The 21,565-nt window shown below is 43.5% G+C and overlaps 1 protein-coding gene across 1 annotated transcript in view; it reads right to left on the reverse strand.

Moving 5' to 3' along the window:
* The window catches only part of LOC143292231 (uncharacterized), an 86,883-nt gene that overhangs the window by 55,339 nt on the left and 9,979 nt on the right, over positions 1–21,565 (reverse strand). Inside the window, 2 exon segments of the mRNA XM_076602419.1 lie at positions 3,677–5,484; positions 5,486–6,462. Of these exon segments, the coding sequence (XP_076458534.1) occupies positions 3,677–5,484; positions 5,486–5,743 (2,066 nt within the window). The 5' untranslated portion in view covers positions 5,744–6,462.

Consider the following 21,565-nt stretch of genomic DNA (forward strand, 5'->3'; position numbering starts at 1 on the left):
CAAATTACAAAAATTTTCCATCCCCTTACAGTTCAGAAGAAACCTTTCCCAACCCACCTAATTCCTAGAAAGGCAATGATACTCTGACCAGAAGAGAGATAACTACTAGATGCAAGTTTATCTTTTACAATTGAAGCCATTCATTCTATCGTTTCCTTGTAGTTGTACTATCTTTTTTCGCATTTTTCCTTAGAGTTATACACATTTTTCTTCCTACCACTCCCAAACAAAGCAAGAAGAACCACTCACCCTACAAAAATAAAAAATTAAAAAATCAAGACGCTTGTGACAGGCAGGAAGTGATGCTGCTTTTTATCGGTATCACAAATGACAAACCAATTTTCAAAAAGAAAAAATCAGCCTCACAACAATGACCAAAAAGAGCATTGGTTCCACCACGGAACACCACCATCCCACCTTCACCGGTGGAAGAGCAAACCAGGGTGAGCAGTACACTGCAACACTTCAACAAAGAGCAAAAAGAGCATTGACACCACCATCCCACCTTCACCGGTGGAAGAGCAAACCAGGGTGAGCAGTACACTGCAACACTTCAACAAAGAGCAAAAAGAGCATTGACACCACCATCCCACCTTCACCGGTGGAAGAGCAAACCAGGGTGAGCAGTACACTGCAACACTTCAACAAAGAGCAAAAAGAGCACTGACACCACCATCCCACTTTCACCGGTGGAAGAGCAAACCAGGGTGAGCAGTACACTGCAACACTTCAACAAAGAGCAAAAAGAGCATTGACACCACCATCCCACCTTCACCGGTGGAAGAGCAAACCAGGGTGAGCAGTACACTGCAACACTTCAACAAAGAGCAACCTTGATCCCAGGGTCAGCTTCACACCCGATGACAATGATTGAGCCACAGGGCACCCGGCACACACTGAGGGAGGGTGGCGTGGGTGGATGGGTGGGGGTGGTAATCAGATCAATATCAGCAACCAGCCAGAGGTGATCCAGGCCATTAAAGCCATCCCCCTAATGTTCCCAGAAGGCTTCACAGCCTGTGTGTGACTCACCCGCCACGCCCTCTCTTGCCCTCCCAGGGGCCAGCCCCACGCTCCAGCTACCCATTCATTCTTCTGCTCTCCAAAGCTGAGCGACTGTTGAGCCCCATGGATTTCCTCCAAGGGTAGCTCTACCCAGTGTGGCAGGTCAAGCTTCTCGTTATGAGTCCGTCAATAATGTCAGCCCTGATGCGGCCAGTGCAGGTCAGCAAAGGCAATTAAATTACGCAAGCCATGTGTGAAAGAGTCTGTAATGACCTAAAGTATGCATTTGAATCAAATGTGCAATGCGTGAAGAAGATGAAATGACCCAAGATTTATAATTATTTGTGTCTCAGGTTCTTCTACTATAATACATAAATTACTTGATTGGGTTGTTTTTTTTCTTTTATCAGCACTCATCAAAACCATGCACAAAGATACTGGTAAAAAATCATTTAATAATGTTCGGGTGATGTGGTCAGCGTTAATGACTGTATACAGTGTATTGTTTACTTCATACGCAAGGTAAGGTCATGTAGATAGAAATATCACTACTGATCTGCAAACAGAAATCCTTTTTACTCAATATTAGTTTCTTCCCCTATCTCCCTCTCTCCAACACCCAGGTCACTAACAGCGATTATAAAAATACGTCCGCAGTCAGTCCACTCGCTGCTAACAGGGACACTGGACGAACAGTATATTTTTCTTTGATATCTTTATAGTAAGTGTTTGTGTTTTGGGGGGTTTCCGGTTTTTTTCCATCATCGTCATTGCTGCTTTTGTAGTCATCATCATTGCTGTTGTTATCTAACATTCCATGTGTAACATTTTAACCCTTTCTGCCAGTACATGTGTGTGTGTGTGTGTGTGTGTGTGTGTGTGTGTGTGTGTGTGTGTGTATATATACACACACATGCAGTCAGCATTATATTTCTTGTACACTAATGTCTTTTTGTTGTTGTTTTCCTTCCTGTCCTTTTTCTTTTTTATTTGTTTTTTTGGGGGGTAATGCTGTAACACCAAGTGCTCCTACCACTCAAGTCCTGACTGCAGGTCAAGAGCATGATGCCTAATCATAATGACAGACCAGTGTACAAATAATAAGGGTTTCCGACACCCGTTTCCTGAAAAGTGGAACATTTTGTAATGCCCGTATTACCGTCAGTACAGTCAGCTGTCTCCTGCATCCTGAATCTGGCTGCTGACACAATTTCAAAGTTTGTAGCGTAAAAAACAATGTGTGTGTGTGTGTGTGTGTGTGTTTGCGCGCATGCACGCGCGCACTCATGTGTATTTACATCTTTTAAACAGTGAATACCATGACAGCAGTAGCCAAACCAACTTGTGTCTGTGTGTGTGTGTGTGTGTGTGTGTGTGCACGCATGTGCATGTTTTGTTGTTGATGTTAACCTGTTCACTGACTATAAATACGACATGTTAACAGAGTTATGTTTCCCTGGCAGTGAACAGCTGGATGTTGAAATTATTAATACTGTTAAAAAAAAAAAAAAAAGTGTTATATCACATCTAGGGCAGAACACTAAAATCCTTTGTGATAATTCACTCCCTCTGCACCACACACACACACACACACACACACACACACACACACACACACACACACAGTCAGCTTCAGCCACACACACACACACACACACACACACACACAGAAGAGAGAGAGAGAGACTGAAAACAAAGACTGAATATCATATATGACAAATACATTCACAATGAAAGAAAACGGTATGCACACACACACACACACACACAGATGCACAGACACAAACACACTAACACTCTCACACACACACACACACACACACACACACCAAACAGAAACAAAATTTTTTTCTGCAACTCCTCTGATTGAAGAGATCAACAGACATCCTGGTACTGATGGTCAATTTTCACTGTTGTTCTCTTTTTTCTTTTTCTTCTTTTTTCTTTTTCTTTTTGTAATGCATGACACTGTTTGTTGAATGGTACCAGTCAATGGTTTTTATAAAAATTCTAAGACTTTTCCACACCCTGAAGGGCAAAACAAATTTTTCCATGACATTTTTCCATCCCTTGAAATGCTTCTCTCATTTTTCCTACAAGACTTTTCAAGGTTTGAAGAACTGTAAATACACATACTATAAAATAAACACACTCTTGCAGAAACACAGCAACATTAATACTCACAGCAACACAGTGACGTCAATACTCACAACACCACAGTGACACAAACACAGTGATGTCAAACAGCAACACAGTGATGTCAATACTCACAGCAACACAGTGACATAGCAACACAGTGACGTCAATACTCACAGCGACACAGTGACGTCAATACAATCAACAACACAGTGACATATCAACAACACAGTGATGTCAATACTCACAACACCACAGTGACGTCAATACACTGACATCAATACTCACAGCAACACAGTGACATAGCAACACAGTGACGTCAATACTCACAACACCACAGTGACGTCAATACTCACAACAACACAATGACATAGCAACACAGTGACATCAATACTCACAGCAACACAGTGACGTCAATACAGTGACGGCAATATTCACAGCAACACAGTGACAAGGTAATACAGTGACGTCAATATTCACAACACAGTGACAGTGACATCAATACTCATAGCAACACAGTGACATCAATACTCACAGAAGCGCTGTGTCCATGCGGGGCTCCACGGGTCCAGAGGAGGAGGAGGAGTGGAGAGCAGTCCCAAAGCTGGTGCTGACCACACCACTGCCGTCCCTGTCACCGCACACTGCCCTGTCCTGCTCACCAATCTCCGCTGCCGCCGTCTCCTCTTTCCGCTGTGGTGGTGACACCGATGGGTAGGACCCTGCTGTTCGGAATGCCTTGGGGTCTCCTTTGGGCGGGGTGGAGGGGAGAGGAGGTGGGGGAGCTGCCCGTCTAGGGACTGGGTTGGGTTTGTTTGGCAGGGCCGGTCGGTTCAGTCTGCTGGCAAGGGCATGGGCCGAGCTTTCGTAGGATGGGGGTGGAATGTCATAGGGAGAGACTGGTTTGCTCCTCTGTCCATCCTCATGGAAACCTTTCCGCCAGGATTCACTGACATCCAACACCGCAGGTGCTGCCATGCGGTCCACTTCATCGCTGATGCCAGGCGCCACAGACTGATGATCTGTCTGACTCACAACATGAGTGTGTCCGACCGTTCTGTTGCTGCTGCTGCTGCTGCTGCTGCGGTCAGCAGTCTGACCAGCTATTCTGCTGGTGAAGCGCTCATCGAGGGAATACCTCTTGGTCCTCTCATCCACTGGCGGACTTGGACTTCCCACTTCCCACGATCGTCGTTTAATTCTCTGCACGCTCTCTGCTGGTGCGTGCAGCGTAGACAAGTAGTTGTCAGCCCTGACCAGTGCCGCATCTATTTCTTCCTTGCTCAGACGTCTGGCGGCCATGTCCTCGGGGGTGCCCGGCAACTTTTTCTGGCGCATTCTCACCATGGAAGTGTCCACCCCGTTCTGATACGCCGGGGCAGAGCTGGAATGTGACGATGACGACGATGATGATGATGAAAGACTTTGGGATGGAGGGAGCCTCCCCCTCCGCATGGAATGTTCTCCTGAATGCTCTCCTATATGCGGCTGGTCTGTGCCAGTGCCCAGCTGACGCCGAAAGCCACCTGTTACTCTGGCACGCACTGCTTCCAGTTCACAGGTTTCATTTTCCTTCTTGTCCACGTTCTCAGCAGTCTTGATGAGGTCAAAGTTTTTTATGTACTTTCCCGTCCTGTCCCCAGGAACGTTGTCACCTACCACATCCGGCTGCGCACGCACAGCATGAGAGCGGAGAGTGACAGCCGATGATGAGGTGGCAGAGTGAGAGGAAACCTGACTGCTACTAGACGGCTTGAGGAGGTCCTCTTCTTGCTGTGAGACTGGCCGCTTGGCTGACACGTCACTGCAAGACACTGCCCTGGAGCCTGAACTGTCGCTCCTCCCTCTGTGTCCCTGAGGGTGGCCTCCCACATCCTCTGTCAGCTGCCGGACGTCGTCGTGGCTCCACACTTTGCGCGTGGGGCTCATCGAAGGCGGAGACCTGGGTGACAGCGTGGCAGGGGGGGAGGATGGAGTGCGGGTCGGGGACCTCCGTCGCACGACCTTCTGGCGCTCCTGAGCCATGCGGGACTCTTCTTCCATCTTGGCAAAGAGCATGCGGGTGTAGTTGAAGCGCTGCACATGGCTGGTGGCCTCCATCAGGCTGGGCGGCGGGTGCTGGGGCAGCAGGTCCGGAGCCGACAGGGACACATGGGACGCTGCTGGCAGCGAGCGACCACCCACATTGGTCAGAGACTCCCTCGACCCCGACAGGGCTGCGTCCCGCAGTTTCTTCCGCTTGGACTCGGGGGAACGGTCTGACTCGGGCAGTCCAGCAGAACTTGACCGGGATGACACGGCCGAGCTTGAGACAGAGTGGGAGGTCCCTCCAGACCCGGCTCCCCCCTGCCTGGAACATTTCCTTGATGCGGTTGACATTGGGCCCAAAGCGACTGCGCCCAGGGCCTGCCTGAGCCGGGTCCTCAAACCGGCTCTTGAGGTTGATGAAGGAGGACTGGGTGGGGGTTGGGGGTGCAGGAGTGGCAGCCTGGGGCTGCTGCAACTGCACATCCACCTCCAGGCCGAACTGTGCGCTGCCACTGCGCTGTCGACTGGCTGCCAGCGCCTCGTCCCGGTACCCCTTGGTCTGTGCCTGCGCCATCTCCGCCACTCTACAACAACCCTCAACAGAACAGTCAACACTTCCGATACCGGGAAGAAACTAGAGTGTGGATGTTCCAGTGCTGTTCCCATACACATACGCTGCAGGTGTTGTTGCACATGTCACCGTTGAGGTATCTGGGTGAAAAGTGAGACAACTATGTAAACATATACTGCTGTGGCGGCGGATACGGCACATATACACGTATACATCCAACAGGTGGTGGTGGAAAGTTACCTAATTACTGCATGATTCTAATGTGATCAACTTTCACAGAAAAACATCACAGAACAAAAAAAAACAACACTTTTTTCAATATTCCCTCAGAATAAAAAAAAAAAACAACAACAACAAAACGGATATGGCTGCTGACAATTAACACTTGATCAGTGTCCACCACTGATGACAGAAATTGTTAATGGTTAAAAAAATAAAAAAAAAAAAAGTTTTTCCAAAGGTGAATTTTACAGAAAAAAGGTAAGGTCACAGAGGTGGCTTCAGAAACCCAGGGCTAGGGTCTTCACATGATCAAGGCAGCCAGCCTCCTGGCGGGTGGCAGTGACATGGAAACGAAACACTGAAGAAGATGGGGGGGAAGAGGATGAAGAGTGCAGTGACCATCACATGGTGCTGTAGCCGCTCCTGTTGGGGAACAAACAGCTGCTGCCACTGGGGACGCCACTGTCTCCGTCCAGCTCTTCATCTTTCAATGTCCCCATCTGAAACAAACCATCAACATGAGAGAGAAAGCTCTTCATCTTTCAATGTCCCCATCTGAAACAAACCATCAACATGACAGAGAAAACTCTTCATCTTTCAATGTCCCCATCTGAAACAAACCATCAACATGAGAGAGAAAGCTCTTCATCTTTCAATGTCCCCATCTGAAACAAACCATCAACATGAGAGAGAAAGCTCTTCATCTTTCAATGTCCCCATCTGAAACAAACCATCAACATGACAGAGAAAGCTCTTCATCTTTCAATGTCCCCATCTGAAACAAACCATCAACATGACAGAGAAAGCTCTTCACCTTTCAATGTCCCATCTGAAACAAACCATCAACATGACAGAGAAAGCTCTTCATCTTTCAATGTCCCCATCTGAAACAAACCATCAACATGACAGAGAAAGCTCTTCATCTTTCAATGTCCCCATCTGAAACAAACCATCAACATGAGAGAGAAAGCTCTTCATCTTTCAATGTCCCCATCTGAAACAAACCATCAACATGAGAGAGAAAGCTCTTCATCTTTCAATGTCCCCATCTGAAACAAACCATCAACATGAGAGAGAAAGCTCTTCATCTTTCAATGTCCCCATCTGAAACAAACCATCAACATGAGAGAGAAAGCTCTTCATCTTTCAATGTCCCCATCTGAAACAAACCATCAACATGACAGAGAAAGCTCTTCATCTTTCAATGTCCCCATCTGAAACAAACCATCAACATGAGAGAGAAAGCTCTTCATCTTTCAATGTCCCCATCTGAAACAAACCATCAACATGAGAGAGAAAGCTCTTCATCTTTCAATGTCCCCATCTGAAACAAACCATCAACATGAGAGAGAAAGCTCTCCATCTTTCAATGTCCCCATCTGAAACAAACCATCAACATGAGAGAGAAAGCTCTTCACCTTTCAATGTCCCAATCTGAAACAAACCATCAACATGACAGAGAAAGCTCTTCATCTTTCAATGTCCCCATCTGAAACAAACCATCAACATGAGAGAGAAAGCTCTTCACCTTTCAATGTCCCCATCTGAAACAAACCATCAACATGACAGAGAAAGCTCTTCATCTTTCAATGTCCCCATCTGAAACAAACCCTTAAAATGAGAGAGAAAACTCTTCATCTTTCAATGTCCCCATCTGAAACAAACCATCAACATGAGAGAGAAAACAAACCAAAAAAAAGTTTCTGTTTTAACTGTTTGAAGCAAACAAAGTATTTTGAACTGAATCAGACTGTCAGTGTCAGTCTCCAGCAGAGTGAACAGTCAGGATTTCTGTTCCCTACGATCACAGGGTGCGCCGTGGCACAACCAGTGAGGTGCTGGACTTTTGATCCACCAGTGGTCACATGTGATCAGAGTCTGAGGCCAGGTTTCGGAGTGATGCTGTGTCCTTGGGAGAGGTATTTCACTCCGATTTTCCTCACTTCACCCAGGTGTGAATGGGTACCTAACTTTGGTCCTGTTCTGAGCCACAGTGACTATGAATTCACTGCCCCAATGGCTGTAAAAAGCTACTGGCACTTTAAACTTTAATTTAACCTATAATCACAGGATATCAATCCAATCTTTCTGTGTTCATGGGCTGCTACTTTCAATTTACCAGATCTACATGAGGGTGTTTACATATGATTGTTTTTACCCTGCCACAGAGAGAACCATTCTTCATTTTGGGGGGAGTGGAGGGTGTGTGTGTGGGGGGTGGGGGTGGAGTGATCCAAATGTTAAACAACTTGATTGTTAACAAGAGCTCAGGAGGTGCGCCTGTTATATGAAATAAGTATTCCAACCATTCCAGGTTAAGTTTGAGAACTCTGTCTGACCATCAGTACTAGTGTGTATTACGTCGGTCTACATGTGAACTGTGTTGGTCCGTCTGTTTCTCTCTCTGTAAGAACAGCTTATCACAAAGTCAAATATAGTCATATTAGTGTACTCTGTCTGACCATCTGTCTTCGCGTGTATTCCATCTGTTTTTCTAAGTGTCTGTCTGTGTATGTCTCTTTCTCTAAGAACAGTTAATCACTTATCTCAAATTAGACACACAAAAAGGCAATAAAAATCAAACAATTATAAGTGAACTACGTCTCACAGTCCCAACCATTCCAAACAAAACCAGCAATAATAATAATAACACATCAACAATCCTAGCAGTCTCTGTAAAAATCAATACCTGCACATGAACACACACACACACACACACACACACACACACACACACACACACCCATGACCACACCTCTATGTAATTTCACACAAGCAAGCGTCTCAGCAATAACACACACACACACACACACACACACACACACACACACACACACACACACACACACACACACAGAAGCCATAAAGGTCAGTCAACCACCCTCACACAGCATACCTGTACTCCAGGGAAAAGCAAACCAGAAAACTTGATCCACAAGATAACAATGCAAGTCACCATACCAGGGAGAAGAAGAAACAGTGAAATGTGCCCACCTTTCTACAACTACTACTACTGCTACTACTACTACTACTACTACTACTATACGCTCTAGCAAAAGCGTAAGCTTCAGCTGGTAGGTTCAACATAAAAAAATAAAATAAAATAAAAAGACACAGAAAAAAAAGAAAGAAAAGTGGAGGCTCTCGTGTACACAGGAGATTTTCGGCAAGCAGAGGGAAAGAGGCCAAGGGAGGAAGGTTCACAACACTGGCCTGGTATTATATATATACCTACAGGTAAAACAGCCCCTCGCCTGGCCTGCCTCTGTGAAACACCTGTACCTTCTCCCCCACCCATAACCCCCACAGTCCCACTCCACCCAACCCCATCACAGCAGGCGAGGGGGTTCAGAGCTACCTGCCGCTGCTATAATCACCGCGTTCAAAGGTTCCGCTGGCGCAGAAAATCAAAAGCGTGCATTTTTCATTCTTCTTTTTTTCTTTTATTTTTGTGTGTGTGTTCGTTTGTCTCCTCTTCAACCCATAGTCTCTCTCTCTCTCTCTCTCTCTCTCTCTCTCTCCCTCCCCCCTCTCTCTCTCTCCCTTTCTACCCCTCCCTTTCTCTTTCCCTTTCTCTCGCTCTCTGCCTCTTTTTCTCTCTGCAATTCTCTCTTCCTTACCCACTGCCTCCTGCCTGCCATCCCTCCCCACTAAAAATGTTTCAATCTCATTCTCTCTTCTTCTCCTCACCTTCCGTCAACTTTCATTTCATTTCCTTTCCTTTCTTTCCACTGCCCGTCTCTACTAATTCGCCACACCTTGGCACGGATGGGCTGGTTACGATACGATGGAGACATAAAAGAGCTGTGCTCTGACAAATACCACAAGTTCTTCATAAACCAGCACAACAATATGAACTTTTGGCCCTCCAAGACTCCCAAGACTGGTTCATCGCCTGTACACAGGTGCAGAACCTCACCGTTTAAAAGTACCAGCAGTGAAAGTTTTCGTCATTGGAATCCACAAAAGGAATAACTAACTACCCAGTAAACTGCATCAGCCAGAGACTTCCCACTGAAACTCTGAACAGAAGAAAGACCTGCGTGCAGCTAGCACAGCAAGCAGGCTTCTGAAACTTGCACACAAGACAAGATCGACGCTTCTGATCCAGACGAAAAGGTAACATGACCAGGTGAAGCTACAAACACATGCCCACACGCAAGCACACACAAACACGCACTCGCTCACACACCCACAAACAAGCACAACGAAAAACAATATTTGTGTGTGTGTGTGTGTGTGTGTGTGTTTGTATGTGTGTGAGAGAGAGAGAGAGAGAGAGAGACTCAGAGAGAGAGAGAGACTCAGAGAGAGAGAGAGAGTGAAAATGGAAGGTCAGACATAGACGAGGAGGAGAGAAATTGGAGACAACAGGAGAAAGGTTAAGACAGAGGCACAAAGATAGGGAATGAAAGATAAAAAAAAATTTAAAAAAAGAAAAGTAAAAAATCATATTGTGAACTCAAGCTTGAACATGCATCCGCCTACCCACCCACCCCCACACAAACAAATGAACATGAAAATGCTCATGCACGCACACAGATATACTCATTAAATACAAACATGCTAGCAAGTACACACACACTCAGGGGAATTGGGCTTCTTTATTCTATTTTCGTTTTTGTTTTTTGTTTTTGTGTGTGCGTGTGTGTTTTGTTTTGCTTTAGAAAGTAAAAGAAAGTAGAGGAAGGTGCATAGAAAGAGAAAAACTTAAATGTCAGTAATTGTTTAGATCATTAAAGTTTTAAACTGCAGTGTGTGTATGTATACATGTATGTATTTATGTATGTACGTGTGAGCGCACATGTGCTTGTGTGTGTGTGTGTGTTTGTGTGTGTGTGTGTTTGTGCATCTCTTTGTGTGCATCTGAGTGTGTGTGTGTATGAGTGAGAGTGTGTGCATCTGTGTGTGTGTGTGTGTGTGTGTATTTGCGTGTGTGTGTGTGTGTGTGTGCACAAGCATGCTCGTGTCTGTCTGTCCCATCCTCCTATCTGTCTTTCTGATGCAAAAGAACAACAGATCAAACAGAATAAAAAGCCCAACAAAGAAACGATTTGTTAAAAACAGGAGAAAGGACCACAACCAAGACAACAGCACTGAACAAACCAAGGCAGTCATTCCGCATGGTGCCAGAAAGTTCCACGGCAGGAGGCACAAGAGAAACACCAGTTTCTCACATGGTTGTCAACAGTATACATCAAATCATCAGAGTGCAGCCTAGTCCATCAGACCCAAACCTAAATGGACCCCCCATCAGAAGAACTGTCATCAACAACATTATTTATCATTCATCAGTATCAAAATATATAACCAAAAAAAAGTCCAAAATTCTAGGGCACAAAAAATATAAGAAAAGAAATATGACCTTCTGGGAGACTTAAATGAAAATCATCGTGACAGTATTGCCACTGAACAATGGCGCTCATGGTGGTGCAGAAAAAAAAAAGAACTTAGAAGAAGAAGAAACAGAAACATGCACTTCTCCATAGTTGCAAACCAGTTCGTGACTAAGAGACCCCCCACCTCTGTGGATAATGACAAAAAAATATAATTTGCATACCTTGTATGGTCATTGTCTGATTCACACTAGCTAGATTCAACAGAACAAGAAGATGGTTGGGGGTGGGGTGGCAGCATTGTGGCATAAATTACTCTCAGCTCATCAGCAGACTTACAAGTTGGGATAACTGAGAAAACCATTATCGGCTGTTTAGCTAGGTTATTTCCTCCTCTTACTCCCCCTCCCCCACACTACTCCCCAAAGTACCTCCCGTTTTTTGTCCTGAATTCCTGCCTTTGTATTTTCTGTCTCCAGTCACCTCTCAGCATTTTTTCTGCAAATACTCCACAGCATGTTTTGACATCTCAGACCTTGTTTTCACCTGAGCATAGTTATAAGCATTCTCCCTCTCCCCCTCTCTCTCTCTCTTTCATGTGGCACTCATTCTCAATTCAGATCAACACTTCCAGAATGTTGTTTTTTTTGTGTGTGTGTTTTTGCACCACACAATATAATCACTTCCATCACGATCAGCATCCAGTTTTCATATAGATAACTGATCACAAAATCTATATTTCTGACCCAAGTGAGTCTATTTACATAATTTTGTTCTGACTAATCAATGCAGTATTTTCTCTTTTGCATGATTTGGGTATGGGCATCTACCATTAGTGCTTTAATGGCTAAGGCTGCAGTACACATCCATCTTTTATTGTATCCAAGCTATTCTTCCAATCATTTGTTTATGAAAATTGCATCATTTGTTTATGAAAGCTGCATTTCAAAAAATCTACCAAACAGTTTTACCCCTCACAATGATGGTTAAGTCCAGGACTTCCTCCCCAGAACTCCAAATAAAGATTTCACCCCGGCTTTTTTTTGTTTGTTTGTTTGTTTGTTCTTTGTTTAACATCCATGGCTCAACATTGGAAAGCCAGACAGACCTCCCACAGACTTCCCAGGACAGGCACCAAACACTCACCTCTCCGAACGACACAACCTTCACTGAACCAACACCCAAGCCCTATACAACTTGACTTTAAAGGCTTTGGCCAATAAGTCGTTCAGTTCAACTTTCCGGTGATGTTAAGTGGAAACATCCTTATTATATTCATTACAGATTTAGTACTTACACTGTAACAGGATCTTTCATTTCAACAAGCGTAATTTCCGCTCACAACTGTCACGTCAAAAGGAATGAGATCAAACACTGTTCCATCTGCTCAGTCAAGACACCAACACAGCTCTAACAAGTATAACTATATGGCTGCCATTAATGCATGCAAAAAAAAGGTAATGCAGTTGTATCACATTTTAAATGTTTGATTTTCCTCTTCTTCCTCCTCCTTTTCCTTCTTCCTCCTCTTCTTCTTCTTCCTCATTTTCATCATCGACTGAACTAACCAACCACGGTACCAGTACTAATCACTTTACCAACACACACAGTTTTCCAACGTGCTCTCATTTTCTTATGAAACAGGGTTATCTGGTACAATTTTGTTTCTATGGGGTTTTTTACATGCCAGAAGCATGTTGTATACTATGCATCACTTTTTTTTTTATGTATATCACCAAAAACAAACTTACACACACTACAACTTACAAGTTCTACCAAACTGCAAGAAAAGACAGACAACAAACAAAAAGACACCCACGAAAACAAAGCATGACTGCCTAAATGGAATGGTAAAAACTGCCGTGCTCAAAGAAGCCCACTCATAGGTGTATTCTTCTGGTGCCAGTCAGCCTGGTTGTTGCAACCCACGAACGCAGAAAGAAAAACTGAAAAAGCATGACGCAAAAGAAACATTTCTGGCAAAGGATTTTCTGAGAATGGGGATGCCATGTTTCACTGAAAGACTGCCACTTTAAACTGAATCACTCTTTCACGTAAAATTTTTATGTAATTTTCTGTCAAAAGAATAATAATAAAAAATATAAAAAACCAGCATGATCACTTGACTTTGGATCTTAATATTCTGCCATAACATCCACAAGTCCAAAAACTGCTCAATCACTCAACTTTTATATATCACTGACAAAGATCCGTAATGTGAATACGGTCCTTCTCTGACATTTTTACAGCTGTTTTATTGAATCTGTCCTGACAGTTTTCATTTATTTGTTGGTACGGTGGAGACTGAATGAGAAATGCAAGGGTGTCCTAGACAGCATTGTGAATGTGAGTGGTAAGACTGTGAGTGAAAGGCCAACAGGTTTAAGCGGAATGTATGGAGAGCAAATGGTGTTGAAGGCAAGAGGAGTCGTGGGTAACACAAGTCATGTTCTTGTGGGGTATTCTGAGGCCCTCCCATCTGGCTGGCGTTACCAGTCTGTTTGGGTGAAAAAGGGTATGGAAGAAGTCCAGCTTTCTTCCAATATCAGCAAAACTTATGAACAAGCAAAATTTGTACCCTGTGGGGCAGGGTTGTTTTATAATATGAAATGTGTTCACCAGTGCCTGTCTGAATGGATGGGGCTGAGAATGAAGCTCTGTGTGTGTGTGTGTGTGTGTGTGTGTGTGTGTGTGTGTGTGTGTGTGTGTGTGTGTGTGTGTGTGTGTGTGTGTGTCTGTCTGTCTGTCTGTGCCTTTGAAATCTTAGAGATCTCAATAGTTATGAAATATCTGGAAATGTGTAGTACATAATCTGTGGTGTGTGTGTGTGTGTGTGTGTGTGTGTGTGTGTGTGTGTGTGTGTGTGTGTGTGTGTGTGTGTGTGTGTGTGTGTACACATACATACATACATACATACACATTTTGCATGTTATAATCTAACAGACTTTTAATGATGTACATGGCAACTGGTATGTTCAAAATATTTGTGTTTTGTTTTTATGAGGACAAAATGAAATTTCTTATATGAGATAATAGACCACAGATTACGGTACACATCATCTGACTTGAGTTGTTGACTAACACGGCAATGAAAGTATGTAACACATCAAAGTATCAGGGCCGACTTGCAATAAAAACCAACAGGACTAATCCCTCCCCACATGTGTGTGTGTGTGTGTGTGTGTGTGTGTGTGTGTGTGTGTGTGAGCACACATCTGTGTGTGAACATGCATGTGTGTGTGTTGTGTGTACAAGAATGTGAGTACACATAAAACATAAGCACAAGCATGTGAACATGCACATACTTGTATGTTCAAATACATACATATACATATATACGTAAATCTGTGTCTGTATAACTGTGTGTCTGCACAAATCCATATACAGACATAAAACTGACTCTAAAGGGTCTCACATTTTTATGTAAAGCTCCAAAGCCATTAATAATATGCATCAGACTTTAACAAACAGCTGTAACAGAACTGAACTTTCACCCCGTGAGACAAAGACTGCAGTGTGTGTGCTTGTGTGTGACTCTGTGTGTGTGTGTGTGTGTGTGTGTGTGTTGCTTGGTCGTCAATTTAACATCTGTTAACTAAAGTGATTGTAGAGGGGGGGCGTGGGGGGTGGGGAGAGAGAAATAAAAAAAGTGTGTGCAGTGTATTGTTTGCGTGGGAACATGTTCGATCTGTTCACAATTACAGAGTGACAAGAAATCGAAATCTGGAATGGAGATGGAAATTTGGGGAATGGAAACGTCCATCTGATGAACGAGAAAAAGAACCATAAAATCAACAAACTGGTGAAAACAGGTAAGAGTCAAATGTTAGAATACTTACGGGTCATGAGTTATTGAACATTTCGATAAACTGACAAAAAATTTGTCAGTTAGCAAAGAACAGTTAAATATTTTCATAACTCAGTATTGGGAAAGTATAGGAATAAACTCTTTTAACTTAACACACGAAAGAATATGTGAATTTCCAATTTTCTGTCCACATAGGCATAACATATTCTTGGTATATTTTGTTTTGAAGGCATCAGTTTTCCATCTACATATAAGAGTCTGTATTTTCCTTACTGACACAGAACTGAATGTTTATTGTGTGAATGTCAAACTTTGTGTGAATATTTTTATATCTTTTAAGGTTTTTATATCTTTTAAGGTTATGTTGGAATATATCCCAAGCAAAGTTGTCTACAAGAGTATAACATTCTTGCAAAGACAGAAGAAGGTGCATGTCATTTAAATATATAATATGTTCTTTGCTCCCCTTTTTGCTGCAATGTCAACCTTATCATTGTGTGTTTGTGTGTGTGTGTGTGTGTGTGTGTGTGTGTGTGTGTGTGTGTGTGTGTGTTTGCGCGCGCGCCTGTGCATGCATGTGTGCCTGTGAGTGTGTGCATGTGTGTATGTGTGTATGTCTGTTGTGTGTGTGTCTTTGTATATGCATGTCTGTAGGCATGTGTGTGTGTGTGCCTGTCTTTGCATGCGCGTGCACGCGCGCGCGTGTGTGTGTGTGCATGTCTTTGTGTACATGTGTGTATGTGTGTGTGTCTGCGTGTCTGTGTGTGATGAAACAGAGACAGAAAAACGGGAAAAGGGAAGAAACTACCTGGGTTGCAACTTATGGCTGACCATGTGTGACATAACACAAGTTCATGAAAAAAAAACAACCAAACCAACACCTCTCTGGACACCAACTAAACATTCATGGGCTTACAACTCACCACTATTCCAGCAACCTGAACATTTCATTACTACAGGGATTATATAAACATGCCATTCCTGACCCCCCACCGCCCCCAACCCACCCCCCAATCCCCCTTCACCCTCAGCTGTGCACAGGGCTTAAAATGTAAAGTTCCTTTGTTTCACTTTCAGTATCTTACAAGTGGAGGGGGAAGATAGAGGATGGTGATTATCATTGCCACTGCTGCTGCTGTGGTTACTGCTGTCACTACTATTTTGTCATGTATTATAATCATTGTCATCATTATAACTCTTGTCGTCATTATCATCATTGTTATTACCACCACCATCATCATTATCATTTCATTATCATTATGATAACTGTCATCACCTTTCTACTCCGTTTTCAGAATAAACAAGAGAGAAACAGTTTAATCATCCACTCCTCTCTCTCTCTCTCTCTCTCTCTCTCACACACACACACACACACACACACACACACAGACACACACACACAAACACACACACACACGCACACACACAAACACACACACACACACACACACACACACACACGAGGAACAGGAGGAAGAAAAAGACACAGTACAGGGAAAAGGGAAGGGTAGAGGTGAGACAGTACTGAGAGGTGTTGGGAGAGGATGGGGGGAGGGGGAGGGGGATACTGCAGGGCAGGGCAGGGCCAGGCAGGGCAGCACAGGTGTGAGGAATTAAACATGTGAGGAATTAAACAGACAATACAAACACACCCTTTTAAAAAACACATTTTTTTTTTAAGCAAAATCTCTAGGATAACCTGTTCGAGCACAACAGATCCAGCACAAAAGATACATCAAAGCACACACCCATCTTTTTTTGTTTTTTTGTTTTTTTGTGTGTTTTTTTGTAATAAAACAAAAAACAAAACAAAAACAAAAACAGCAGCTAGATGTTTTCCTGTGTCAGTAAGGGTACGTAACGAGATACCCAGGGTGGAGTTCGGTCAGGCTAGGGTTTTCTCTGGGTGCAACCTACCAGCAAACCAACCCCCTGCTGAAGAATACATTATACTTTGGAGCCCTGCTGCGAGGGTTGATGAGCACCTAGATAGGCAGGTCTACTCTTTGCATTAGGATGGTCAGATTCGCACAATAAAACTGCCCCCACCCCCCACTCCCCCAAAACCCCCAACCCTCCAAATCCCCCCCCCCCCCCCCCCCCCCCCCCGAGATCTTATCGTTTGCAGTAGCCTGCATGAATGTAGGAGCTTATGTGTGAGCAAATGAATTCATGTGTGTGTGTGTGTGTGTGTGAGCGCACACATGTGTGTGTTAAGTGTGTGTGTGTGTGATGTGTTATGTGTGAGTGTGTCTCAAGCGTGTATGTGTGCTCAGACACGTGAGTGTGATACAGGTTCTTGCAAAATATCTGTGTGTGTGTGTGTGTGTGTACATCTATGCATGTGTGTGTGTAAGTGCTGGCACAAGTTTATGCATGTGTGTTTATGTATGGGCATGTATATTTACTTGTTTGTGTGGGGGAGGGGGTGGGTGTTATATCTGTGTCTATCAGTGTATACACTGATACATATACATGCAGTTTTTTAAGTTTATCGTCTGTTCACATAATATGATATTACATCATTAGACAAATACCTACACAGACAGACAGACAGACAGAAATACCACAGCAATTAAGTGATAGCCAACCAAACCTACAAGGCTACCCTATTCTTCACCAGCCAACAAGATACCAGGGAACTGTACCTACAAGGGCTCTTCACTCCAACCAAAGAGCCTCTTCCCCCTTTCCTTCAGCAGTGGTGGAGGAAGCTCCATCTTTTGCTCCAGCTGCCAAGAAGGTGTTGAGTAGAAGGACTGATTTATGTGTGGCAGTCTGGAGCAAGTGGCCACTCTCTCCTTCTCACAGGTTTCCTCTTATATGCCCCATCTTGACCCCTAAGGTGATGATTACCATGTTCATCAAGGAAGTGGAAGAGATCTTAGCCTGTCAACTAGTTTTGGGAGGAGGTAAGAGTAGGTGACAGCAGTAAGTGATAGCAGATCCCTGACTGTCTCAAGAGTGACAGGTGTTGGTTATGTGTGTGTGTGTGTGTGTGTGTGTGTGGTTGTGTGTGTGGTTGTGTGTGTGTTTTGTGTTGTGGAGGGTGGGGTTGGGTCAGGTTTGTGTGTGTTTTGTGTTTAGTGTGTTTGGTGTGCCATTGTCATATCTGGGGTTGAGCAGAATTTCAGCACGTCTGTGACAATGATTGCACACATGCACACGCGCACTCGCACATGCACGCGCGCACACACACGCGCACACACACACACACACACACACACTGCACACACAACAACAACACACTACAACCCCCCACCCCCACCACCACCGCCACCATAACAACAACACACTCAGACACAGAACTACCCCACCCACCCCAACCCAACCCACACACACAATATTTAATACATTAATTAAATGCCCATACCAACTTCTTTCAGTTTCTTACTTCCAGTTAATGCCATGGATGCTTTGTCTTCATATCACACATCCAGCAATTCTTTCTTCTGCTGAAGTTTTCATGTGAGCACTCTTTTGTTTTGGGATTTGGGATTTACTTTAAGTCCACATTCAAGCTTTTATGTCTTTTTAATATAATATATATTGAATGACTGTGATTTTCATGTCTTCTTTGTGTGTTTTATACCACAATGTAATGACTCTTTGGAGAAAATAACATATTATGTATTCTGTATTTTGAATATTATAGGATACAACATACATGTGGACACTCACACCTGAATCAGTGAATCAGTGAAAATTTGTAAAAACAAAACAAACATCTATATATATATATATATATATATATATATATATATATATATATATATATATATATATATATATATATATATATATATATATATATGTATGTATGTATGTATGTATGCTCTCATCCGCATGTATATAATTATCAAAAGATGTATGCATTTGCATGCATGCACATGTTCACTCACACACATATGCGCACACACAGATGCAAACAGATTCTGAAACACATATGCAACACACACACGACTCTCTCTCTCTCTCTCTCTCTCTGGTTGAGGGTGATGGCTTTTGAAGGTATCTTTTAAAATCCAGAAGAAGGGGCTGAGTGCCTTGACCAAAATTTCGTCCATTTACTTACAAACAGGGTTCAAAAAAAGTTGAGGACCACTTGCTCCTCGCAACTGTCTTCTCGGAGACATGGTGAAACGATGTGGAATTTCAGCAAACAGCTGTGTATGCAGCCAAAATAACGAGCATCACTCATAACAGCAGGCGCTTTCTTCCACATGCACTTCCTTTTTTTTTTTTTTTTTTTTTTTTTTTACAACGAAAAACCACAGCTCTCAATCATAAACCACAGAGTTAATGTCAATTCACTCTTTTTGTCACAACAGATTTCTCTGTGTGAAATTCGGGCTGCTCTTCCCAGGGAGAGCGCATCACTACACTCAGAGCGCCGCCCGTTTTTGGCTGCCGACTGTGGGATTCGAACCAGTGCACTCAGATTCTCTCGCTTTCTAGGCTGACATGTTAACCACAAGACCAACACTCCACTTGTTCATGGTGTATGTGTGCCTAAAACAGCTGGGGGGGTTTTCAATGAGAGCGGCCAGTAGAAGACCAGGTGAAGCCTGCTTTTTTTCTTTCTTTTTTTTGTGCTTTTTTTTGGCTTTTTTTGTGCTTTTGTTAAACACATTATGAAAACATACCTGCTGCTGTGAAGTGGTCCAAAACTTTTTGTGAAGTCTGTACACTATACGCCTGGCTGAGGCAATGAGTCGGGGTCAAGAGGACAAGTACAAGTGTCATACTTGTTAATAATTAGAGTGCCTAACGAGTTCAGGTAATTAACATGCATGCGTGTGCATACTGGTACATTCATATTCATACATTCTGCCGGTCTGTCTGTCTCTCTCTCGCATTCATATTTACAAATACTCTCTCTCTCTCTCTCTCTCTCTCTCTCTCTCTCTCTCTCTCCAAACAGCTTCAGGAATCTTCTGAATAAAAAGCGCAATACATAGCACCTTTTCATCAAAACTGATGATGACTGCTTAGATTTTTTTTTTAACTTATGATTCTGACAGGATACCAAGTTTCTGTTTTAAAATGTCAAATTGGGCAAACTAATCCACATAAGCTTCATTAAAAATGCTTTAAATTAATTCTAAAAAATATATAAAAACTGGAAACAAAATACCAAGCATATGCAAGGCACACCCCACACCCCACACCCCTTCCCCCAGTCACCCCACTTCAAACCCTTCACCCCTATACAAAAAAATCATAAATAACTGATTGAACGTAAATAGCTTAAGATGAGCTTAAGCTTCAATCAACAACCCACACCCCCAGACCCCAAACCCCCACTGGTGACGAATATGTACTACACAACTACATACTACAGTACATATTTTCCCCGAAGTCAGTTTCAGTTTTTGTCCTGTTTCAAGGTGTCAATGCATGCGCACTGATCCATATATGCCACACCACATTTACTTTGAAAAGAAAACAAAATCAAATGCCTAAACCGCATCAACAACAAAAGAAACGAGAGAGGCAAGGCCTGCAAGACTCACTTGTGATACACTTTTTAAAAAAATCCAAGCTTTTTATGTATTGAGTATAATTTCAAAAGGTAATGTTTAAAATGAGAAAGATCAGTTTAAAGCAAATTAACTCCCCTGGCAACTAGTAATTTCCCTTTTTTACACACACACACACACACACACACACACAACCGAACACCGGGTTAAAACATAGACTCACTTTGTTTACACAAGCGAGTCAAAAACAAAACAAAAAAAACAAAAAACCTGACCACCTGGTCAGGTCTTTGGAGTCAACACTACGTTCGTGTAAAACATCAACATCACGTGAATCTAGTTTCAAGGACTCCCTTCACACACTCCGTGCAAATATTGGACGAGTTCTCTTTATTTGGAGCGGGGGGGAGAGGGGTTGCAGGGGGGTCAGGAGGGAAAAGAAAATACACTGGCAAGAAAACACGTCACTCTGAGAGGGACAGAGAGAGGATGGGACGACTGGGGGACGGTTGGGGTGGGGAGGTGGGAGAGAGGAGAGAGAGGGAGAGAAGTGATGGGTGGGTGTGGAGGGGGTGGGACTGAGGAGGTTGATGAAGAGATTCTGAGCGCTCTCCGGTTACGGGTGCTATCGTCAGTGGTGTTGGGTGCTGCATCGTAAACGGTCTAAAAGAGATAGAACCTTTCACCGTTGTCTGTTCATGTGTGTGTGTGTGTGTGTGTGTGTGTGTGTGTGTATGTGTATGCCGTGTGTTTGTGTGTGTGTGTGTGTGTGTGTGTGTGTGTGTGTGATAGACTGACACAGCCGCCTGGAGAGAGAGACAGAGACAGTGAGAAACAGAGGTAGAGAACTACAACAGTATAAAAATTAGAACTGAGAGGGACATACAGAGACAGACAGGCAGGCAGGCAGGCAAATACACAGAGACACAGGAAGGGGAAGAGAAAGAAAATCAGATTATGTCATGGCTCGAAGGGA

This window comes from Babylonia areolata, chromosome 18, assembly GCF_041734735.1.
Source record: "Babylonia areolata isolate BAREFJ2019XMU chromosome 18, ASM4173473v1, whole genome shotgun sequence".
Lineage (NCBI taxonomy): Eukaryota > Metazoa > Mollusca > Gastropoda > Neogastropoda > Buccinidae > Babylonia > Babylonia areolata.